The sequence below is a fragment of the Dendropsophus ebraccatus genome, chromosome 13 (assembly GCF_027789765.1).
Source record: "Dendropsophus ebraccatus isolate aDenEbr1 chromosome 13, aDenEbr1.pat, whole genome shotgun sequence".
NCBI lineage: Eukaryota > Metazoa > Chordata > Amphibia > Anura > Hylidae > Dendropsophus > Dendropsophus ebraccatus.
In genome coordinates this window covers 72,552,240-72,575,286 of record NC_091466.1, presented here as the reverse complement: position 1 = coordinate 72,575,286, position 23,047 = coordinate 72,552,240, and the positions used below count along the sequence as shown (strand labels likewise).

The window sequence follows — 23,047 nt, the reverse complement described above, 5'->3', positions numbered from 1 at the left end:
AAATTGTAAAAAAAAACACACTTTTTTTTTAATTTGGGGAGGTTTCGTGTTTACGCCGTTCACCCTAGGGTAAAACTGACGTGTTATGCATGTTCCTTAAGTTGTTATGATTACAAGGATATGTAACTTGTGTAACTTTTATTTTATTTGATGGCTTTTTAAAAATTAAAACCTCTTTAAAAAAAATATATGTTCCTTAAAAATTTCTCGATTCCCAGGCTTATAGCTCTTTTATCCTTTGGTCTATGGGGCTGTGTGAGGTCACTTTTTGCGCCATGATTTGTACTTTCTATCGGTACCTTGTTTGCGTGTATGCAACTTTTTGATCGCTTTTTGTTACAATTTTTCTGGATTTGATGCGACCAAAAATGCGCAATTTTGCACTTTGGAATTTTTTTTTTTCACTTACACCGTTTATCCTGTGAGATTAGGAATTAAATAAATTAATAGTTCGGGTGATTATGCACATGGCGATACCCAACATGTATGTATGTTTGTTTGTTTATTTATAAAAGAAGGGTGATTCAGACTTTTATTAGGGAAGGGGAATTTTTATTATTAAATTTTTTTTTTTTTTTTTTTTGTTTTTAATACACACACTTACTAGATGTTTCCCTGGGATTTTTTCTAATCCTAGATAGCCCCTTTAAGCTGCTACCTGAGATGAGTGTATACATTCACATACAGGCACATACATTCACATGCAGAGGGTGGAGGGGAAGCAGATTGCAGGGTGGTCGGGCAGCGCCCCCTACATGCCGGATTGCTTTAGCACCCTGTGTATCACGCCTCAGCAGTCCTAGAGTCTATAATAACCTCTTTATATTGTTATTATTATTATGGGTTATATATTTTTATTTTTTATTTGCTTTGAGCAGAAGCTGAAAATGCTGCTGACCCATTTGTGAGCCAGCCGGACGTCAAAGATTCCCAAGCACCCACTCCGAACAAATCCTACCTCTGCATACCATTCCACAAAGCAGAAGATGTGGAGGGTCCATTCAGCGATACCAGTGACAATCCCACCCCGGTGAACTCTGCTACCAGCACTCCGCAGCTGACCCCCACCAATAGCCTCAAGCGCGGCTCTCAGCACAAGAGATGCTCAATGGTTCTCTTGGGCTGCGGAGCTCTTCTCGCCACCGTCGGCTTAGGCTTTGACCTATTAGAAGCAGGTAAATGCAACCTAGGTCAAGACGAACCTGAACCAAAAGAAGAGAAGAAGAAAAAGGAGAGCTTATTCCAGCGTGCCGCCCGTCCCAGGAGGAGCACCAGCCCGCCATCTAGAAAACTTTTCCGAAAAGAAGATTCTCCTTCTCATCCGGCGGAGCCGACAACCTCTATCACGATGCAGTCCCTGTCTTCCATTTCTGAATGTAATTCGACTCGTTCCTTGCTGCGCTCGGACAGTGACGAGATAGTGGTTTATGAGATGCCCAGCACTCCTGTAGAGGAACAGGCGCCAGTTGTCTGCAATCCACTGGTGAATATTCACATTGAAACTTTTAAACGGGACCCCAACCAGTCCCTCACTCCAACTCATGTGACTCTAAACTCCCGAGCCCACCAAGAACACAGAAGAACCCCCTCCGATGGTGCCATTAAAGTCATGCCAGTCATTAGTAATGGGACTTCACCCAATAGTTGCTTAGTAAGCTCTTCAGGGTCAAGTAAGTCATATCTTCTCTTATTGATTCTGTTTTTTTTACGTCCTGAAATGTTTTTTTTTTTTTTTTTTAGAAAATGTATAATGGGTCGATGCCATAAAATATATAGAATCTAATTGTATGTGGGCAATGGTGGTTGAGAGGCGTGGTGTTATAGAGAGGGGCAAAGCCTTGCGTATTACTGATCTTTCTCCTTCTGTATACAGTAGAGTTGTATAGCTACTGATATTGGGCTTAACATTTAGTGTTTATTAGGTTGAGCCTTATATGTTATAACCATTAAAATCCCTTCAAGTTTTCCTACAAGGTATTTTTATGGCGTGTTTAGTGGGGTACCTGGTGCCTTATTGCATATTTATGGTAAGTAATGGATGTTACCATTTGAAACATTTAAAGGGGTATTCCAGCTTTAGCTCCTCTACAGGTAAGGCTGGGTTTAGACTACGTTTTTGCAATGTTTTTTTTTTTTTTTTTTAACTGATGCATTTGTGTGCATCTGTTTTGATCCATTTTTCCATTGACTTCCATTATAGAAAAAGGATCCTTTTATTTTTTTTATTTTTTTTTTACGTACACAAAAACGCAGTCCTCCTTATTTTTGTACAACATGGAGAGAAAGAAGCTGCTGCACCTCACACCTATGGCTGACACTAATGCCTCTTGGCTACATTTAAAAACCAACGCCAGGATGTTGGTATATAATTTGATCAAACCATATTGCCTCATGTACCACATGCAGGTCCCCTGGATCACGAGTCACTACAAGTCATTGGAAAAACAGATCAAAACTGATGCACACAAATGTATCCGTTTTTTTGAAAAAACGGATTGCAAAGACGTAGTGTGAACCCAACCTTATAGAGATTGAATGGAGAGGTGGCACGTTGCTGACCCGCTGTTCCATTCAAAACTAAGTAGTCAGGACCCTGTTCTGGAGCTTGCCAGTGGGGGTCACAGCAGTCTGACCCTTTTGTAATTTTACTACTTCTTTTATGCAAAACTTTAATAAAGTAGACTGAAGAATAGTGTTGGTTGGGTATGCCGAACTGTTGGGCTTGGATAACATTCTCTGAACCCAAACGTTCAGCATTTGAGTTCCTGTGGCTGCAGAAGTTGGATGCAGCCTTAGGGAGTCCAGGCTGTATTCATGTTTTCATGGTACCCCTACTCCAGCCACGGGGAGCCAAATGCCAAGCATTTGGAGGACGTTGCCAAGCTCAAAAGTTTAGCATCTCTTCTCAACACTACTGAAGGACGCCTTTCATGAATACGTGTGAGTTATTGTCTAAATACTGTATATAAGTCACAGCATTGTCTGGACTTCATGGCTTCTTTTACTTAAACATATCCGATATTCTGGTTTCTTCTTAATCTAGGCGTTGTTTCTCCAAACCGAGATCCACAAGAAGTTCCCCGTCTTCCTGACCCTAATTTGATATTCCCACCGACGCCACGACGCTGGAACGTTCAGCAAGATTCTACACTGGAAAGACCCAAAACTTTAGAGTTTGTTCCAAGACCCCGACCCTCCACCAACAGACAGAGACTCGACTCCTGGTGGTTTGTATCTCCAAGTAGAAACCGCGGGGAATCTCCCGCTAATAGTTCATGCACTGAAACCCCAAGTAACATGGACTCCTGCTTTGCCAGCAGCAGCGGGAGCACGGTGGAGGAGAGGCCAGGATTCTCTGGTTTCATCCCCGTTCACGTGGCGCACCCTATAGGTGAACGAACACTACTGGACGTGGACGTGGAGGGCCAGAGTCAAGATAGCACTGTTCCGCTATGCAGAACCAAACTTAAAACCTACAAAACAACAACCTGTGAACAAAAACACGAGTTCTGGTCTTAAAGCGGCTTGTCTGTCTGCGGGCCAGCAGAAGTGTGACATGACCACGTATCTTGCACTGAATGCACTTTGAGGATTCGTAAGATCACTGGAAGGCAATATGAAAATTTAGTCGTTATGCTGCTCGCCCCGATTATCCTTAAATACGCCTTTTCGTCTCGAAGACTTTGCAATACGCTAATATTCAGAAACTTCAACAATCCAGGAGGAAGAAGCTCCTTCCTTTCTTGGATTTGATTTATAGCTCCCCCCCCCCCCCCCATGGAAACAAAAAAAAATTATAACCAAGTATCCAAAATCTACTTTTTTTTTACCTGCTGCCGTGATTTCGTTGACATTCCTGGTTTTTATTTTATTTTTTAAATTTTTTTTTCCCATTCCAGTCAATCACTGTCCTGATTAAGTCCTCAACGATATATGCAAATGTTTGTCCTTCTATGTATTTATTGTGGTAAACTTCTGAAAAAGTGACCTCTAACGGTGACTGTCCTCGATGGTGTTCATCAGTATGTATACTACCCGCCCCCTGGGCCCTTATATTGCTAATACTAATGCCAACACTGGAACTTTGAAGAAGAAAAAAATATTTGTAGTCAGTGGCTTCGGCCGAATTCCCCGTCTTTTGGCGGCCGTATGGTAATGCTGTTTTTAGATTATTCTCCCTATATGCATGATTTGCCTATTACTTAAATATCTGACCTCGCCTTTAAGTCTCTTGGGCCTGTTCTGTAAGCTCTGATACTGGCGGAAGAGATTGCAGTGAGTAGCTTTTACTAGAACGTGGTTGTGTTTTGCTTATGGCCTTGCCGACAAGGGGTTAAAGCTTAGATACAGCTGATCTGGATCAGTCCCCATCCAATTTTCTAATGTAGTTAAGAGTAGTGTAGCGATCAGCATGGTGCGGAGCCGAGTGATGGGGTCGGGATTCCTGTAGTGCTGGGGCTGACGGCTGAACATAGTTCGACAGGAGTCTGTGAATTGTGGAGCATACGTGTGATTGAATTGACATAAGGGCTTAAGAAATGTTTGTCCCCCCTAGGCCCCCGCACTGACCCAATTTGACTTTTTCCCTGGGGAAAAAAATTCACGCGTTGAATGCGTCTTGGCGAATGTTAAAATAAGCTGTTATATAGCACTGTCCGCCTCGCATAGAATTCTATAATCGTTCCCTGTTTTGTGTCATTGATCTTATATATCTGCTAGACTCGCAGTTGGTTAAGGATTACGCGAAGCAGCTTCCCTTTGAAATAGTCTTCTGTTAGTCAGGTGTCCTTATTTAAAGGAGCACTCCAGCCAATTTTATTATGACGTATAAGCATATTATGCTTTTATACCAGTGTAATCTGTCTCATCCCAGCTCTGTTTCGGCTATTCATTTTGCCCCATTTCATTGTGTACCTATATCGTGTAGTCCCAGCTTGCCTACTAGTACAGTGCTTGATTTTATTTCAAAACAAAAACTTAGTCTCAGATACTTTTTTTTTTTTTTCCTTAAGGGGCCAGGAGTGCAGTGATATAGTAGGGGACATGCTGCTTCACACAAAGAAACCAGTCCGTCAAGAGGAGAGCAGTTCAAAGCAACACCGTCTAGAAAGTTCAGATTAACTTAAGCAGACATAGACAATTCTTCTTCAGTACAACCCAGTATTATACAGGCAAAACATTGCTGGAGTGTCCCTTTAATGTCCTCCTCAAGCACTTATGAGAATAGATACTATACAAGCCATTGCTGGAATCTTTCATTTGTAGCAGCAGCAATGTTTCTAATAACCTTCTTCAGAGTTGCTTTCAGCTGCCATCTTCCTGTGCTTCCTTGCAGACCTGTCAGCAGACCATCGCCTCTGCTGTCAGATTGCTCTTTAGAGTCTTCAGGTAGCCATGCTTCATGATATTGGGATCTTCTTGCAACTAAAAGATTCTCTGTTCCAATTTAGAGGTGAATTTTCCTGGCCTTCAGTGTACTCTCTTACAAACCATATACTTACTTTTTACATTTTTGCCTGTTCTATATGCAAATGGGCCCAGCCCGTGATATAGCCTCCAGCTGTATTCGTAATTCTGCCAGTTACAGAATCAGTATACTTGACACTCCCCAACTTTTTTTCTTTTAATGTTTTCATCAGATTACATTAGTTAGGCTAGGTTCACAATTTTTAACAAAAACAGATGAAAAAAATAGTTTCATTTGTGTGCATCTGTTTGGTTCTGTTTTTAATTGAACTTCCATTATAAAAAAATAAAAATAAATAGGGTTCAAGCACATCTGTTTAGCGTACACAAAAATGGGATCGACCACGTTTTTGTGTACTCTTAAAAACAAAAAAAAGGATGCTTTTGATATAATGGAAGTCACACTAATGCATCAGTTTTTTCATCCATTTTTTAATTTTATTTTTTGCAAAAACGCAGTGTGAAGATCTGTACAGACACTGAATAAGCAGGGAATGCTTAGATCGTTAAAGCGCAGAGGCTCGGTGAACTTGCAGATACATAATATATACTGCCATTTTATAAGAGAATTTAAGCGAAGTTTGTAGATTATATGCAAAGTCTGGAATTACATATAGAGCCCCCGATCCCGAGCATCACAAAGGTATGGCTCCATCAGTCGTGGCGTGACTCCAGCCTTCAGCTATCATATTAACTTCGACTTATTCAGAGCATTGAATTTCCCTTTGCCTGCTGAATAAAAATTTACCGATCAATAACCCATTTACGGCAATTTAATTATCTCAAATTATCCAGCAAGGCGATGAAAAGCAACGTCCGGGCTGATATTCTCTTCTCCGTTTCGCTGGGCCATCATTTATTTAAATATAATATTTTTTTTTTAAGGAGGCTTTACAACACACAATTTACACAATTTCGACTAAAATTTTATATATATATATATATATATATATATATATATATATATATATATATATATATATATATAATGTAATTATATATAATATATATATATATATATATATATATATATATATATTTATATATATATATATATATATATATATATATATATATATATATATATATATATATATATATATATATATATATATATATAAATATGTATAAGTTTTAAAAATTAAAAAAATAGTTTTCTAAACCAGAAGGATTATTCTGGTTTTCCTACCAAGAGCTGAAATTTCCATTGTAATTTACTTCTCTTTAAAAATCTCCAGTCTTCCATTACTTATCAGCTGCTTTATGTCCTGCAGGAAGTGGTGGATTCTTTCCAGTGTGACACAGCGCTCTCTGCTGCCACCTCTGTCCATGTCAGGAACTGTCTAGAGCATCAGCAAATCCCCATAGAAAACCTCTCCTGCTCTGGACAGTTCCTGACATGGACAGAGGTGGCAGCAGAGAGCACTGTGTCAGACTGGAAAGAATCCACCACTTCATGCAAGACATACAGCAGCTGATAAGTACTTGGAGACTGGAGATTTTATAAATAGAAGTAAATTATATATCTATATAACTTTCTGAAACCAGCAGATTTGAAAGAAAACGATTTTCGCCGGAGAACCCCTTAAACATTTCACTATGTTACTATAAGAGTCATGGGAAATTCATAGTAATCGTTGAAAATTTTCTTAAAATTTAAAAACCTGTCTTGGTCATTTTGACGCCCTGTCGTCATATGATAAAAATAGTAATGGTAAAGATGGCCGACCTGCAATCGTCTTAAGATCTGGCAACATTTCTGACCAATGATAATCTTTAGGATAGATGCTCCTGCCATTATTCCCACAGCTTGTTACTCTTATTGTCCTAAGTGATTTTTTGTTTTTTACGATTGAGAACGAGCACCATTACATTATACCCGGAACGATAGTTGTTCGTTATGATTGTAATCACGGACATGTGTATACTGTAGTCTACAAATGATCATGATTACGAACGATGTGTCCATACACCGAAAGATTTGTGAACCATTAAAGGGGTTCTCCAGCATTGGAAAACCATGGCCACTTTCTTCCTGAGACAACACCGCTCTTGTCTCCAGTTCAGGTGCAGTTTGCAATTAAGCTCCATTCACTTCAATGGGACTGAGTTGCAAAACCTGGACCCAAACTGGAGACAAGAGCGGTGCTGTCTCTGGAAGAAAGTGGCCATGTTTTTCTAACGCTGGAGAACCCGTTTAACAGTGATTTTAAGATGCGATCAACGACAAACTAACAAGTTTTCATTAGCCATGAAAAGATTAAGGCTTAAATTCTAACGATATAACGATTTTTCCCACACTAATATTTCTGTATAATGGGGACCTAAAGACGTCGCCGTTAAAGGGGCATTCTGGAGTTTGCAATATTTGTCGTAACTGTGTGTGTGTGGGGGGGGGGGGGGGGGGACTCCTAGAAATAGACTATACTTGCCCACTCCAGTTCTTGTTGTTTCCTGCTTTAGAACAGGGCCAGCCCCGGCCAGTGATTGGCCAGCCCCGGCCAGTGATTGGCCAGCCCCGGCCAGTGATTGGCCAGCCCCGGCCAGTGATTGGCCAGCCCCGGCCAGTGATTGGCCAGCCCCGGCCAGTGATTGGCCAGCCCCGGCCAGTGATTGGCCAGCCTCCATTGTGTTGTCTTGGGAGCAGGAGAGCCCAGAGCTACAGGGGACTGGGGCAAGTAACTTTTATTTATTTTTAAAGCAGCCCCTGAAGCTTTTAAATCCTAGAATACCCCTTTAAGGCCTATCACAAGGCGAGAATTCCCTTATTGTTACAAATGATCCTTTATAAAGTATTCACAATCGTTCAGAGTTTTAGATGTTGTTATAACTATAACTAATCCTGGTTGTGGATTGAACCTTCGGCATTGACGCCTTTCCCCAGATTTCTTCACACTTTGTATAATAATTTCCATTGGACGTATCTGACCCCTTCTGGTCTTGTCTGATCAGGATAGAACATCCAGGTGTGCACCAACATGGAAGTGAGTAATGCTTACTCCTGCTTGTACTATGTGTAATTCTGGATGGTACTGCCAACACGTAATTGCACCAAGCCTGGAGCGTACACATCTCCTGATTCAGATACAATACAGGATTTAGTGTCAGTTCTTCAAATATATTAAAGGGGTACTCTGGGATGGGGGTGGTATTAGTGTATGGCCGGGGAGGGGTTGGATATAGACGCCAGCTTCCACTTACCTCCCCGATTCCAGTATCTGGTTCCTGGATCGCGCCGCCCCGTTCTCCCATCCCGCTGTGGCTTGAGACGTGACAAGGCAGCTCACTACGACCCCGCTACGACCGCTAAAAGGCTGAGCTTCCTTCAGAAGTCACTTATCAAACTGCAGTTCAGACCAGGCAGCGGGACGGGAGAACGGTGCGGTGCGATCTGGGACCCAGCGCTGGAATCGGGGAGGTAAGTGACCGGCCGTACAATAAAAATAACCCCAGCCCGGAGTACCTCTTTAACTAGAGAGAAGTGAATCTGAAGTATTAGCTCTTCACTGTGCTCGGCCATCGGGTTGTCAGCCGGCTGCCTGGAAAAACTGGATGTGGTGCTAGTAAACTAATCCCAGGACTGGATCCAGCTTCTCCAGGCACCCGGAGCCAAGGCAGCTGGCTGACACCCTGACGGCCGAGCGCAGTGACACCTTATATTGTCCCAGTCTGGCCTTAGTTAGGGCCCTATTACACGGGACGGTTATCGTGCAAATTATCGTTATCATTCTAATTTTAACGATAATTGTTTCATGTAAATGCCGGCAACGATCGACAAGAAATAATTCATCGCTCTATCTGGTGCTGACACCACTCGCTCGCTGTATTTCCGCATTCGTACGCTAATCGTTTAGTGTAATTCTACATTGTTCCTTCATTTGCTGTAATGATCATAATAACAATCGCAGCTAACTACTACGGCTCTGTGTAATACGGTGAACGATTTCTGGTTAACGATAGACAATTTATCGTTAAAAATCGCTTCATCTAACAGAACCCTTACTCAAGTCTAACAAATCTTTGGAATGACGGGAGTGGATTTTCATTGGTCTGAAGTTTATTCAAATCTGCTTTTAGTCCAAGTTCACATTTAGTTTAGTTCATCAGATTTTACGAGACAGGATAATAATTTTTTTTAACACTGTCAGCATTTTTAGTTCTGATGTGTCAAACTTTTATCAGGTGGGTCGAGAGAGTACGTAAAATTATGCGTGAGCGGCCTCAGGGCATTGTGCAGGACTATGTCCGATCGGAGCTATTCCTCTCCTAATCCATACAATGTATCTCGCCGTTCAGTCTATATTTAACCCTGGCTGCGCTTTTATGCTATGCCTATAGTAATGCCAAACACCCGCCATTTTTCCTGTTCGGGAGGGATTGTTCCCTTCATTACACTATACATGGGCTAAACGTTGCATGATGGCTTCTGAAAGCCCAACGATTTTCCAGCCTGCGTGTACAATATGCAGATAAAGTCGTTTTTTATGTAATTGTGTAACTAAAAAAAAAAAATTTAACATGGAAAGTTAAATACTTTTTTATACCATGGTATACACTTTAAGGCTGCGTTCACACTACGTATATTTCAGTCAGTATTGTGGTCCTCATATTGCAACCAAAACCAGGAGTGGATTAAAAACACAGAAAGGCTCTGTTCACACAATGTTGAAATTGAGTGGATGGCCGCCATATAATAACAAATATTTGCTGTTATTTTAGAACAACGGCTGTTGTATTGAAATAATGGCCGTTATTTACTGTTTTATGGCGGCCATCCACTCACCATTGTGTGAACAGATCCTTTCTGTGTTTTTAATCCACTCCTGGTTTTGGTTGCAATATGAGGACCACAATACTGACTGAAATATACGTAGTGTGAACCCAGCCTTAATGTTTGTCGGTTGTAATAGAGTATGTGGATATCTGTGAATGGATGAATTATAATCTTGCGGACATTTTCAGGAAATGCTAATGACCGTATGCCTGGTTGCTCACAAGCGGATATGTGTTGCCGTTACGTAACATTTTATAAGGTGTATCTGAGTGTGAACCGTGCTCTGAGACTAGGAGTCTGTCTCTGTCATGTGGCACAGAGCCAGAAAAGAACGCACTTATAGGAGTCTAGTGGGTGGTCTCACTCAGTGATTGGCAGAATTTCCTGATTTGCACCACCCACTGGACTCCTAAGCACTGGAAGAGCAGATATTTATATATAAATAAAAGTTCTACTGAATCTTTTTCTTCCTTAAATTGATACCTTGCTGGGGGGCCCGCCAGTTCTGAGATGAATTAGGATTTACATGCCTGACTACTTTTGAGGGTGCAGCTGTAGTCGCAACCATCTGCACCCCCTCACACTTATTCCCTATCTGTAGGGTGAGGTTGTCCTTCTTGGATCTTAAGAATGGGGTCCTCAATTCTCCTGTCGGAATGAAGTGGCCATCCCATGTGTGCCCTACCACACTATTAATGGCCTATGGGTCCAGCGCTCAACTATCGCCAGCAACTTCCATAGCCAATGAATGTGTGGTTTCCACTGTGCTCTCTTTTTCCCGAGATAGCATGGACGCCATCCATTAAATCTCTCGCGATCATTCACCTTCTATCATGTAGATGGAGAATAAGTCTTAATGGGACAACCCTTTTAAGCGGCCATCATTCTCTTTCCCGTCTTTCTACTGATCCTTTTAGCATTTTTGCCACTTTCCCTATAGACCTCCTTTTTTCTGAGGACACCTCCGGAAGACTTTGTGTATCTGGTTTTATATTGGCACCTCTGATATACAATATGATTTTGAATGTGTTCTTGGATTGTACGATATTGTACTCCAGCCTCTCTGGAATATTATGGCAGTATTCTTTTCATACAAACGTTGTATTGTAACATTCCTCTACTCTTGGGCTGAGCGGGAGGATTATCATTGGGTATTATAGGTCATGACCCAATCATAGACTTATATATAGACAATATGCGTGCGAGACTTGATGGGCTCCTTTGCCTATGATGGCCTAACGCAGGGATGTCAAACTGGTGGTCCTCCAGCTGTTGCAAAACTACAATTTCCATCATGCTAAAGCTTTAGCTGTCCAGGCATGATGGGAATTGTAGTTTTGCAACAGCTTGAGGACCACCAGTTTGACACCTGCGGCCTACAAGATGAGTTGGTCTGGATGCCCCAATGAATATTACACCGATCCCGGTAAATCCTGGTAAATTCTAAACTCTTTCGGTCCATACTGAAGACATTGCTATCCTTGAGCTTTAAGAGTCAGTATTCCTATTTTCCATGCTTTAATACGCCCTTTCACAATCTTTCCGATGTGTGGGTGACTGTTACCATTGTCCAGTATCCACATTAACAGTAGTAAGTTACAGTCTGTACCATGGTGCTACATTCCTAAAATATGTGAGTGCGGAAAACTTTCTGCATCTACCAAACTTTCTGGGACTTTTTCCCTTTTGAGCCGATTAAAAACAAACCACCATCTTCTCCTACATTTAGCACTGGATTTTATCGCTGGGTAATGTCTGACTCGTTCCTATTCCAGAGTAAATGTATGTTAGTATATTGAGCTGTGTTTGATAGGCGTTACATGTGCACTGACCAACTTGTTCTTACTGTTGCGTTGTGAATCTGCGGGTATTACGGTGTTGTCCTCTTTGCATCTTCTTAGAGATCCTCCATGGTTTTTTTTTTTTAGGACAATGACGCTGTATGTATTGTCACGTCGATGTATTTTACGTTTATGTAGATATTTGTATACTGCTGCCTTTTTATGTGTTCTGTCATGAGTTGATGTTTGTCTATTGTCATTGAGCATAGACCATACAGTTCAGTATTTAGCATGTCCTTTGGTCTATGTGCAGCAGCTGGGCAGTTTCGTTGAATGAGAGTGGCTAGCTGTGGCTCGGCACGTTGGCTTGGATGACCTGAGTCACGGGTCACTTTTAAAATGGTCTGTGTCTTGTTCACATAGAGTGGTTTTATTGGGATATCTGGTGCCAAAATCTGAATTAGCCCCTAAAAAGCATCTTCAAGTGTCAAGGAGGAGTTGCTGAGCCTCAGCATGCAAGCCTCCTGCCTCCCCCACCCTGCCTGCCTTGACTAGTTGATGTACACAGCTCAGTGCTGGAAGACGAGCCCTGTATATCAATCACGGGGAAGGGGGGAGGCATGCATGCTTTGGTTTGGCACCACCTTCTTGGTACGTTAAGCTGTTCTGAAGTGGTTTTTAGTGGTGAGCAGAGTTTCCAAACTGTTTGGATTTGGCGACGTTCTCCGAACGTTAGGCTCACGGCAACTGGAGAAGTTGGATCCCTAGGGAGTACTGGAAACATGGACATGGTCATAGGCTGTATCCATGTTTTCCTGGCAGCCCTAGGGCGGCCCCCAACTTCTCCATCCACCGGGAGTCAAATAGGTTCGGAGAACGTTGCTGATCCCGAACAGTTCTGCAACACTTTCATATCTGTCAAAGTGATTGAATGGACCCACTTATGAATGGCCTGTTATGAATGGAGGGAACGCTTTTAAGAAGCTACTCAGCCTGGGTTTCGGGAGTTGGGCGTTTCCCCATTGATTGGAACAATTTTGGAAATCTCCCCCCCTAAAAAATAAATAAATAGAATCCGAAGCTCCACTAAAACTGCTTTGTGTGAACAGGACTCTGGTAAGAGTCATTGATATATACAGTATCCCCTCTGGCGTAGTAGATGAAGCCTATCGATACTATTCTTTGGTCATTGTAGTAATGTATCTTGTTCATATATAGTGTATTGAGTGTTTGAGAGGAAGAGGGTCAATGACTAATCCAATTGTCAAGCCAAATGGGACACACCGTATTCTTCTCTGGTTATCCTACAAAAGTGCTGCCCGAGGTGGATATGCTTCTGGAGGGTGGTGGTCCTCCGGAGAATGTCCCCTTCTATAGATGCCATGGAAGAAGCTTAGAGATCCATAGTCTCTGCTTTATTTCGCACCCCTGACGTTTTATATGCAGAATTTTATAGCTTTGACCAAACATATCCTGGATTTTTCGGGTGTGGAGTACGGCAATGTGTGCTGTATGGGTCTTTTTTTTTTTAATTATTATTTTATTCGACATCTCCAGAATGTATAATGTATATCTGTTTTATTCTTTTTCGGGTTTGCACGCTTGCTAGCTGTGAAATATCACGATATTGTTAGAGCGCTATTCAAAAATGACAAAAACAGCCGAAATAGAGGTCGATGGTGTGCTTTTAAAAAAACAAACCTATGACTATGTAGCTTGGGCCTTCCGTATATACTGGGCCAGTTTGACTATGTATGCACCCGAAACCTCTTCAGCAGGGAAGGGGTTAAGATTGTGCAAATCCTACTGTTCATCCCCCCTCCCCCCACACACTTTTGACTATTTCCAATTTACTGTGAGTGTAATCTGTGTTGTTTGAAAAATTGTTTTTGTTTTTATTTTTTTTTCTTTTAAATTTTTTTTTTTTTTTTTTAAATTAAATTATTGTATGTCAAAGTATTTAAATTGGAGCCAGAAGTTAATGGGATTCATTTTTATTTTGGTTTGTATGTTAATATTAAAAAAATTTTTTTTTTTATTTTTTTTTTACCAAGCCGGCTTGGTGCAACAGGAAATGTTCTTATATATGATGAGCTGCCCTAGGCCTGGTCTGAATATTAGAGCACACAGACCATAAATAAAATGGTTAAACACTCTGTCTTCCGTGTCTTGTCGTGTCTGTAGCCAAGGTTTTAGATTACAGTGGTGCCTTAGATTACGAGCATAACACGACATTGGCGATATGTTTGGGGGTTTTGGAGCCAATCTGACTCCTCCCTGGTTGGATAGGCCCTGCTTTGCAGCATTGTCCTTTGTACATTATATATATATATATATATATATATATATATATATATATATATATATATATATATATATATATTTCCTTTACATAATAAAAGGAAATTGGAAACCCTGTAATATAATCTTTTTCTTTGCACCCACCTGAGGCTGCGGGAGGGAGAAGTGGTGCCAGCCATTGTTGGAACACATCCCATTGTCATGTGGCATTGTGCGCTCTCTTATAGGTTTATTCATAGATTTCCAGGAAGACGAGCGCAGATTACTAAGAAGAGCTTGGTAATTATTTCATGGGAAATGCCGAGTATTTACCACTCCGGGCATGCTGGCAGCGCTGACCGCTTCTCTGTAAGGGTGCGTTCACACGTACAGGATCCGCAGCAGATTTGATAGCAATGTAACTAAATACTGCTGCGGATCCTGTACGTGTGAACAGGGTTTTCCTATGCTGAAACCTATTTTCTATCTATAGACATATGTTGGTTAGTAATATTACTGTACTTACTACCTATGTGTGATCTTTCAGGTGTTCCTTTTGGTCCTGATCTGTTCTCTCTCTTCCTTTTCGGTGATCATCTTGTTAAGGACTTCCTGTTGCTGCTGTACACTCTAGGTGGGAAATAAGCCAGTTGTATTTTCCTCCCACTCCACCTTTTTGACTATAACTCCACCCACTAGTCCTACAGGAGCCTCCTCCATAGGGAATTGGGCTTTAAAGGGGAACTCTTGCCAATAATTTTTTCTTTCAAACCAACTAGTGTTATATAGATTTGTAATTTACTTCCAGTACTTATCAGATGCTGAATTACCTGCAGGAAATGGTGTATTTTCTCCAGTCTGACACAGTGCTCTCTGCTGCCACCTCTGTCCATGTCAGGAACTGTCCAGAGCAGCTGCAAATCCCCATAAAAAACCTCTCCTGCTCTGCACAGTTCCTGACATGGACAGAGGTGGCAGCAGAGAGCACTGTGTCAGACTGGAAAGAATACACCACTGCCTGCAGGACATACAGCAGCTGATAAGTACTGGGAGACTGGAAAATTTTAGTTAGAAGTAAATTACATATTTATATAACTTTCTGACATAAGATGGTTTGAAAACTATTTTTTCTTCCCCGGAATACTCCTTTAAGCACATCTCTAAGCTCACATCCAATAAAAGCAACAATGTATACGGTTCACAGAAGTTCTGTAATTGGGCCCCATAGTTCAGAAACTAGCAATATGGGAAATATTACTGGAACCCTATGAGATATCATAGATGATAGAATGTGGAGAATGTAATGATTTAGATAACTGATCTATGGCAGTCCAACTGCTGGGAGACTACAACTCCCAGCGTGCCCTGCAAGCAAAAGACATATGAGGTGTTGGACATGGATTGATCATTGTATTTGATGTTCCCTTTGATGATGTGAGAGGTAAGAAACACAAAGAGATCTGTTTTGTTTTTTTCTTTTTAATATGACACTGACTCCCATTCACCACTAGGTGGCAGTGTGCTGATGCAGCACTCAGGTCCAGAGGCGAGGTTCATTAAAAGTTTAGTAGAACACAGCCGTCAATGTTGCAGCAAATATGCCGCTCGCTTCAGGACGCCGTCATCATTCTGTTATAACTTCTCTATGTATCTATATCTCTAAAATGGAAACTTTTTGACAGACTTTTATGTTTTATTGTAATGCTGTGGTTTCTTTATGTCAGGGCTTAAGGAACCTGTTACATGAGGCATTGACCTGATCCTTTTGGAGTGTGGTTACCGATGTGAGCATAGCCTGAGCCCCTGGATGGGTTGATGTATATACTGGAAGAAGGTCCTGATATATACCTTAGTCCAGGGGTAGGGAACAGAGATGATCGAACATCAGGAATTTTCAAGTTCGATCAAACTCGAACCTTCGTCATTTGATTCCCGTTCCGTGGGGAAAGGTGGATACAGCCTGTTACCTAGACTATATCCCTGTTTTCCAGGCGGTACTCGGGCTGCCTCCACCTTCCCCACGGAACGGGAATCAAATGATGAAGGTTCGAGTTCGATCGAACTTGAAAATTCCTGATGTTCGATCATCTCTAGTAGGGAAGGGATCCTTGGCTCTCCAGCTGTTGCAAAACTACAGCTCCCATCATCCCTGGACAGCCAAAGCTTTAGCCTCTGCGAGCGGGTGTTCTGTTAGGATTCCATAGTGTGCACATGCCCTTAGCCCCCTATTACACGGGGTGATGCTGCGGAGCAAACGAGCGCTGTCAGCGGGTAAGAGCCGGGAGGTCCACGGGGAGCTTCTATTGTCTTCTATTATGCTGTGTTTACACGGAACAATTATCGTGCAAATTTGAATGATAATCGTAAGTGTAAACGCGGCAAACGATCAAGCGAGAAATCGTTCATTTTGATTTTTGAACATGTTCTCAACTCGTCGTTGGTCGTTCGCAAAAAATTTGCAGACCTTTCCGTGTAAACAGTCTTTCACCGATTTAACCAATGTGTGAGATAGACTTAAGCGATCGCAAAACGATTTTTCCGTACGATATATCGTTCTGTCTAAACACTGATCGTTATATATATATAAAAAAAATAATTGTTACTTCCAAATTGTCAATCGCACGGGTGAATTAACGGCCGATAATCGTTTTTTAGACGGTATCACATTGTCACCTAGATCATCCATCTGCTGAGAGATCGCCTGTACTTAGATCTCACTAGATATGGAATAGACTCAAACTTTCTCATCTCCACGATCCTTTCGATACTGATAATCCCAGGAGATCCACCTCTTCATCTCCTCCCATAGTCATCCTCAGGTCGGTTAGATACTAACATACACCCTGTGTTATAAGGCAACATGATAGCTCAGAGGGTATCTCACTTACCTCTCATGCTGGAGACATGGGTTCGAATCTCGTATGAGCGCTGTTATCAATGGTAATAGTTCTCATAGAATGTGTTCCTCCATTGTAATAGATGCATTCAATTACATTTATCCATCTAGATGTACTCGTACCTTCTATCTAGATGTACTATAAGAGTGTCATACTACTATCTAGATGTACTGTAAGAGTGTCATACTACTATCTAGATGTACTATAAGAGTGTCTCATACCTACTATCTAGATGTACTAGTGTCTCATACCTATTATTGAAAAATTTAAAGAGCTGCCCCACAGGGCAGCTCTCTTATATAGAGATACTTGTGAGTCCCAAACAAGCAGGGACTTGAGCCACTATTAGCAAGGAGCCAGCTCTGGGGGTGTCACTCCAGCCAGCACCAAGTATCGGAGCTATGGAAACCAATACATGATGCATTGGGTCCTGGACCCAGGTCTCCACTCCCGTGCCAGCAGGGAGTGTTGTACTTGGGAACCGCAGCTCCCCAACACCTAGCCAGCATTGGGTATCAACCCAGGTCACTCACACCAAGCCAGCATTGGAACCAGGGAGGCCAACACCTAGCACAGCACTGGGTCTTGAACCTGGGTCTGCAACACCACATCAGGGCCTGCAAGGTTCCTAACCCCCTGAGCCAACTCCTGTGCTAAGACATGACGGAAGATTTCTCAATGTCATTGTTACAAATAGGTGGAACGGGTCAAAAGATATTATATTGTAACAAGCACAGAAAGGGGGAAAGCAGGATTAGAACCCTGGTCACCCAACACCAAGGGCAACCACTTATACCACTGACCTACAGGCATATACAACCAACTTATGTGCATCTAGGAAACCATATAGCATTTCATTGTATTATTGTATTATTGTGTATCATTGCACTAAATAATATTCAGGTGGAAAAGAGATGATATGTTTTAAAGAACTCAGCCCTCAAAGTAACGTTCTGTGTTCGGAGTCCAACCCAAAAAACATGGATACCATTAGTAAGTACTTCGATTTGAACCTGCACCTCCATCACTACAGACAGTATTCCTTGTATTTATATTCCACTTGAGCAAACTCCAATGGCAATAAAGAGAGGAGCTAAAGGAAATGAATAGTCAAATGTATGGTTTACCCTGGAAGAAAGGGGATTCGAACACTGGTCACCCACATATAAGACACAACACTTACACCACTGAGCTATAGCCTCCAAGCCTCCAAGCCTCCAAGCCTCCAAGCCTCCAAGCCTCCAAGCCTCCAAGCCTCCAAGCCTCCAAGCCTCCAAGCCTCCAAGCCTCCAAGCCTCCAAGCCTCCAAGCCTCCAAGCCTCCAAGCCTCCAAGCCTCCAATCCTCCAATCCTCCAGCCTTCATTGCCTTCAGTGATGGTTTTATACTACATCATAACTAGCAGTAAGAAGCAAAGTGTCCCCCATGATGGAGAGCTCTGTGCAGATGATAGCGGCAATTCTGCCCCTTCATTTTAGTAATCAGTTGGTGTCTTAGCACCTGGACCCCTTACCGATTTCTTCAAATCAACTGTTGTCAGTAATGTATATAGATTTGTAATTGAATTCTATTAAAAAATCTCCATACTTCCAGTACTTATCAGCTGCTGTATGTCCTGCAGGAAGTGGTGTTTTCTTTCCAGTCTGACACAGTGCTCTCTGCTGCCACCTCTGTCCATGTCAGGAACTGTCCACAGCAGGAGAGGTTTTCTATGGGGATTTGCTTTTGCTCCTGATCTGTTCTTTCTCTTCCTGTTTGGTGACAATCCTGTTGCTGCTGTACACTCTAGCTGGGAATTCAGCCAGTTGCATTTTCCTCCCACTCCACTTTTTTTTTTACTATAACTCAACTGGTTTCAGAAAGTTATATAGATTTGTAATTTACTTCTATGTAAAAAAATCTCCAGTCTTCCAATACTTATCAGCCACTGTATGTCCTGCAGGAACTGGTGTATCCTTTTCAGTCTGACACAACCTTCTGCTGCCACCTCTGTCCAGAGCAGCAGAAAATCCCCATAGAAAACCTCTCCTGCTCTGGACAGTTCCTGACATGGACAGAGGTGGCAGCAAAGAGCATTGTGTCAGACTGGAGAGAATACACCACTTCCCGCAGGACAAACAGCAGCTGATAAGTACTGGAAGACTTTTTTTTTTCCAATAAAAGTAGCTGCTAGCAGCTGATGGGGGGCTTCAGTCTGATGAAACGCCTATGGGGACTGTCATGGCAGACTTATCCTCAATGATACAGAGGGGATTTAGTGAAATCGCTGAATATTTGGCGTTGAGCGGTGACGCATCGCTGGAAGAATAAGCTTCTCGTCTTATTAATCTGTGTCTGAGCCCACACAGTTTGGCACCGGATATATTTTAGTATATAAGTGGATGGAATGAATTAGAACATTTCACAGAATTATGCTGAGTGCGCCGTCAAAACCCGAAACAAATGGCAAAAAAGAAATGTGTACGGGAGACGCCGCGCCGCCCCCCGGAGAGGGATTTACGGACGGTTTCTTAATGAATTGCCTGGTTCCTTAGATGCAGACATCAGAGAGATCTGGCTGGCCGGCTCCTTATCAAGCGTCTGGCAGCTGTGCCGCTCCTGACATTATCTCCGCCATGGAGGTGGCGCACCAGCAAATCATCACAATGAGTGACCTTCATCGTGCGAGGACACAACCAGGAGCCGTGCCGACACCGACCAGCGAGAGAACGGTTATCTGCAGGAAGAGGAGATGCCTGGCATCAGCCATAGAACCTTATGTAATGACCACATATGGCAGAATACACAGTCATGGCGAGACACACAAGGTCACCGTGTCTAGAACATATCCCATAAACTGGGCTGTTACCTATCCAAGGACCAGGGAGATTTATCAACATGGTGTAAAGTGAAACTGTCTCAGTCGCCCCTAGCAACCAATCAGATTCCACCTTTCATTTTCCAAAGAGTCTGTGAGGAATGAAAGGTGGAATCTGATTGGTTGCTAGGGGCAACTGAGCCAGTTTCACTTTACACCATGTTGATAAATCTCCCCCTTAGAGTCTTCTTTATTGTAGCCAGTATATCATCGAAAAGGCATCTTCTAGACTTAATATGTTCTGCTGTATGGCGTATACTTTATTTTCCTGTATACGTTTGTTTTAACAGTTTAAAGGGGTACTCCAGCAGAAAAAAAAATTCTCTCAAATCAACTGGCTTCAGAAAGTTATATAGATTTATAATTTATTTCTATTTAAAAATCTCATGTCTTCCAGTACTTATCAGCGCTGTATGTCCTGTAGGAAGTGGTGTATTTCTTCCAGTCTGACACACTGCTCTCTGCTGCCACCTCTGTCCATGTCAGGAACTGTCCAGAGCAGCAGAGGTTTTCTATGGGGAGTTGCTGCTGCTCTGGACAGTTCCTGACATGGACAGAGGTGGCAGCAGAGAGCACTGTGTCAGACTGGAGAGAATACACCACTTCCTGCAGGTCACTCAACAGCTCATAAGTACTGGAAGACTGCTCCCAAACCCTTGTGGGCTGCAGGTCTGTCGGATCAGGGAACCCAGGGCTCTATTTTTTACCATAGTCTTAAACTGCATCAGCGTTGTGTAGATGCAGTATGGCGATACGCAGCGGGGATCCAAGAAGAATCGCTTGGAGCCTCTGTATTGGCAGACTAACAATGGGGCGAGACCTCCAGTCATCTCTATTCTTATTACTACCCATCAAGTATCTACGTGTATATACATTACACACTTTGTTAGATATATTACACACATTCTTACATCACATATTATTACACCTATTGCATATTCTGTTTTCGAAATTCACTTTTAATGGTATATCAGGATGGATATATAGTAAATTACACAATTACGTTATCATGCCCCTTCATAGCCATGTAAGTGTGTGAGTATGTGCTGCCAGTATGGGCTTGTGGCCTAGTGATTGCTGTAGTGAAGAAGGACTGGACAGGGGCTTATCTAGTGGAAGCATGCACATTCTCAGACTCACTAGCCATGGGACGTTTTCCCCAGGGAAGAGATAAATAGGCATATAATCCTGGTATAATAATTATAGTGGAAGCTCGGAGAGGCAGGGCGTAAGACGGCCGAGGGAGAGGTATAATATCATCAGGGACGGAGAAGAGGGAAGGAAGCAAGATAATGGGGGTGCTCCTGGATGACTACGCCGACATCTCCAGGGGATCCTCACTTTCACGCTGACTGAACCAAGACATGAAGCGATTGTCGGTCGTATTCGTCTGATAATCGCTTTGTGTAATAGAAGACAACGGTCAGCCCACACGCACAATGTCAGCTGATCATTGTCTTTTAACAGGCAAAAACACAAGCTATCAGCCCAGCAACCATAAGCTGCCGCTGCTCCGTGTAATGGGAGTGGTGGCAGTAGACCGTCGCTATCTTCTATGGGCAGTCCACACAGTCTGATGACCCCTCCCCCCGCCCCTGCACTTACCTGCTCACTGTCGGTGCGTGTAAACAGGACGTTCTATGGTGGCTTCCCCACACTGGTCCCGTCTGATAGATCCCTCCCTAGGGGAAGACCAATCGATCACGGCTGGTGGGGTAAGGAGAAGCCACAAAGGATTGTCACAGTTCTTTGTGATGAGACATTCCCTTTAAGATACAGGGGCGGGTAAACGTATCATGTGCCTTGTCGGTTGTGCCAAGGATATGCAATTATGGTGTCCTGTTGTGCCAAACTATGGTTAACGGCCAAGATAAAGGGTGTGTGTACCCCAGTAGAAATGAGCACAACACGAGCATGCTGGAGGTCGGGATCGCTCGGCATTTGATTACCTGTGGCTGAAGAAGTTGGGTGCGGCCCTAGGGAGTCCTGGAAAACATGGATACAGCCGATGGGCCAATCGGACTCGAGCATGCTCAAGTTGCGCTCATCTCTAGTTCTGTCTGTGCTTATACCCATACGGCTGTCCAGGCATGATGGGAATTGTAGTTTTGCTAAAGATTCCCTATCCCTGGCCTATACCATTGTCTACCTCCCCTCCTGTGATATAATACATGAATCCTATTGACTACTTTGTACTATGTTTTTGCCTGTGTGATTTTATCAAGTTTTTGACCAATCATGGACTTCTATTTTTCCAGCCCATGTCTGAACAGGTCCATAGCAGAAAGCAATTTGATCTCAGGGGTCTTGCAGAGGTGAATGATATAAGATAGATAGAACGTACTGCTCTGAAAAAAAAACATGTCCACATCTGCTCGCATCTCCTTTTATTCCTCCAGTATTTATTCCGGCCATATTTGCATTGCTTTTGCAGAGGACATTCCCGTCTCATCACCATATTATGATGTATGGCCTCTCAGATAAGAAGAATCACATTGTGGACACTTTGTTCTTGTTTATTCCATGTAGCCTTGACTCAAGGGCATGAAACTACTATCTCCCGTCCCATCCGCAGGTGCACATGCCTTCACTCCGCCGGACCCAGCGGCTCGCAGAGTTTCGCTGTGTCGGTGGAAATACTGTATATGATCAAGTGAAGCAATGACTCAGCAAGGTAGAATTGTTGTCAAAAGATTATTATTCTCGGGTCCCATCAGCATTGATTACCTGTGGCTGAAGAAGTTGGATGCACCCCTAAGAAAAGAGTGCTAAACCCAAAGGTGGGGTAACTGTCACTGGGTCAATCTTGCCTACGTCTGGGATCCTTCAGGACAATCTACCAAGTCAAGGCATTGATCCTCAGTGGGACAAAGGGCCTAAGCCGAAGTATCCCACTGCGCGACCTTCTCGGATAATCTTGAGGAGTTAGCTTCACCCAGTAGTTCTGGGACTTATGCTACCAAACCTGACTCTGGACTTGTGTGTCCAGGGGT

The 23,047-nt window shown here is 42.7% G+C and overlaps 1 protein-coding gene across 3 annotated transcripts in view; it reads left to right on the top strand.

Annotated features, from left to right (window-relative positions):
• MAP3K9 (mitogen-activated protein kinase kinase kinase 9) overlaps positions 1 to 6,362 on the top strand; it is a 60,789-nt gene extending 54,427 nt beyond the window's left edge. For all 3 annotated transcript variants that reach the window (XM_069950337.1, XM_069950336.1, XM_069950335.1), the window contains 2 exons: positions 879 to 1,670; positions 3,044 to 6,362. In XM_069950337.1, the coding sequence (XP_069806438.1) occupies positions 879 to 1,670; positions 3,044 to 3,519 (1,268 nt within the window). In that variant the 3' untranslated portion in view covers positions 3,520 to 6,362. The remainder of the gene's footprint in view (positions 1 to 878; positions 1,671 to 3,043) is intronic.
• The last annotated feature ends 16,685 nt before the right edge of the window (positions 6,363 to 23,047 follow it).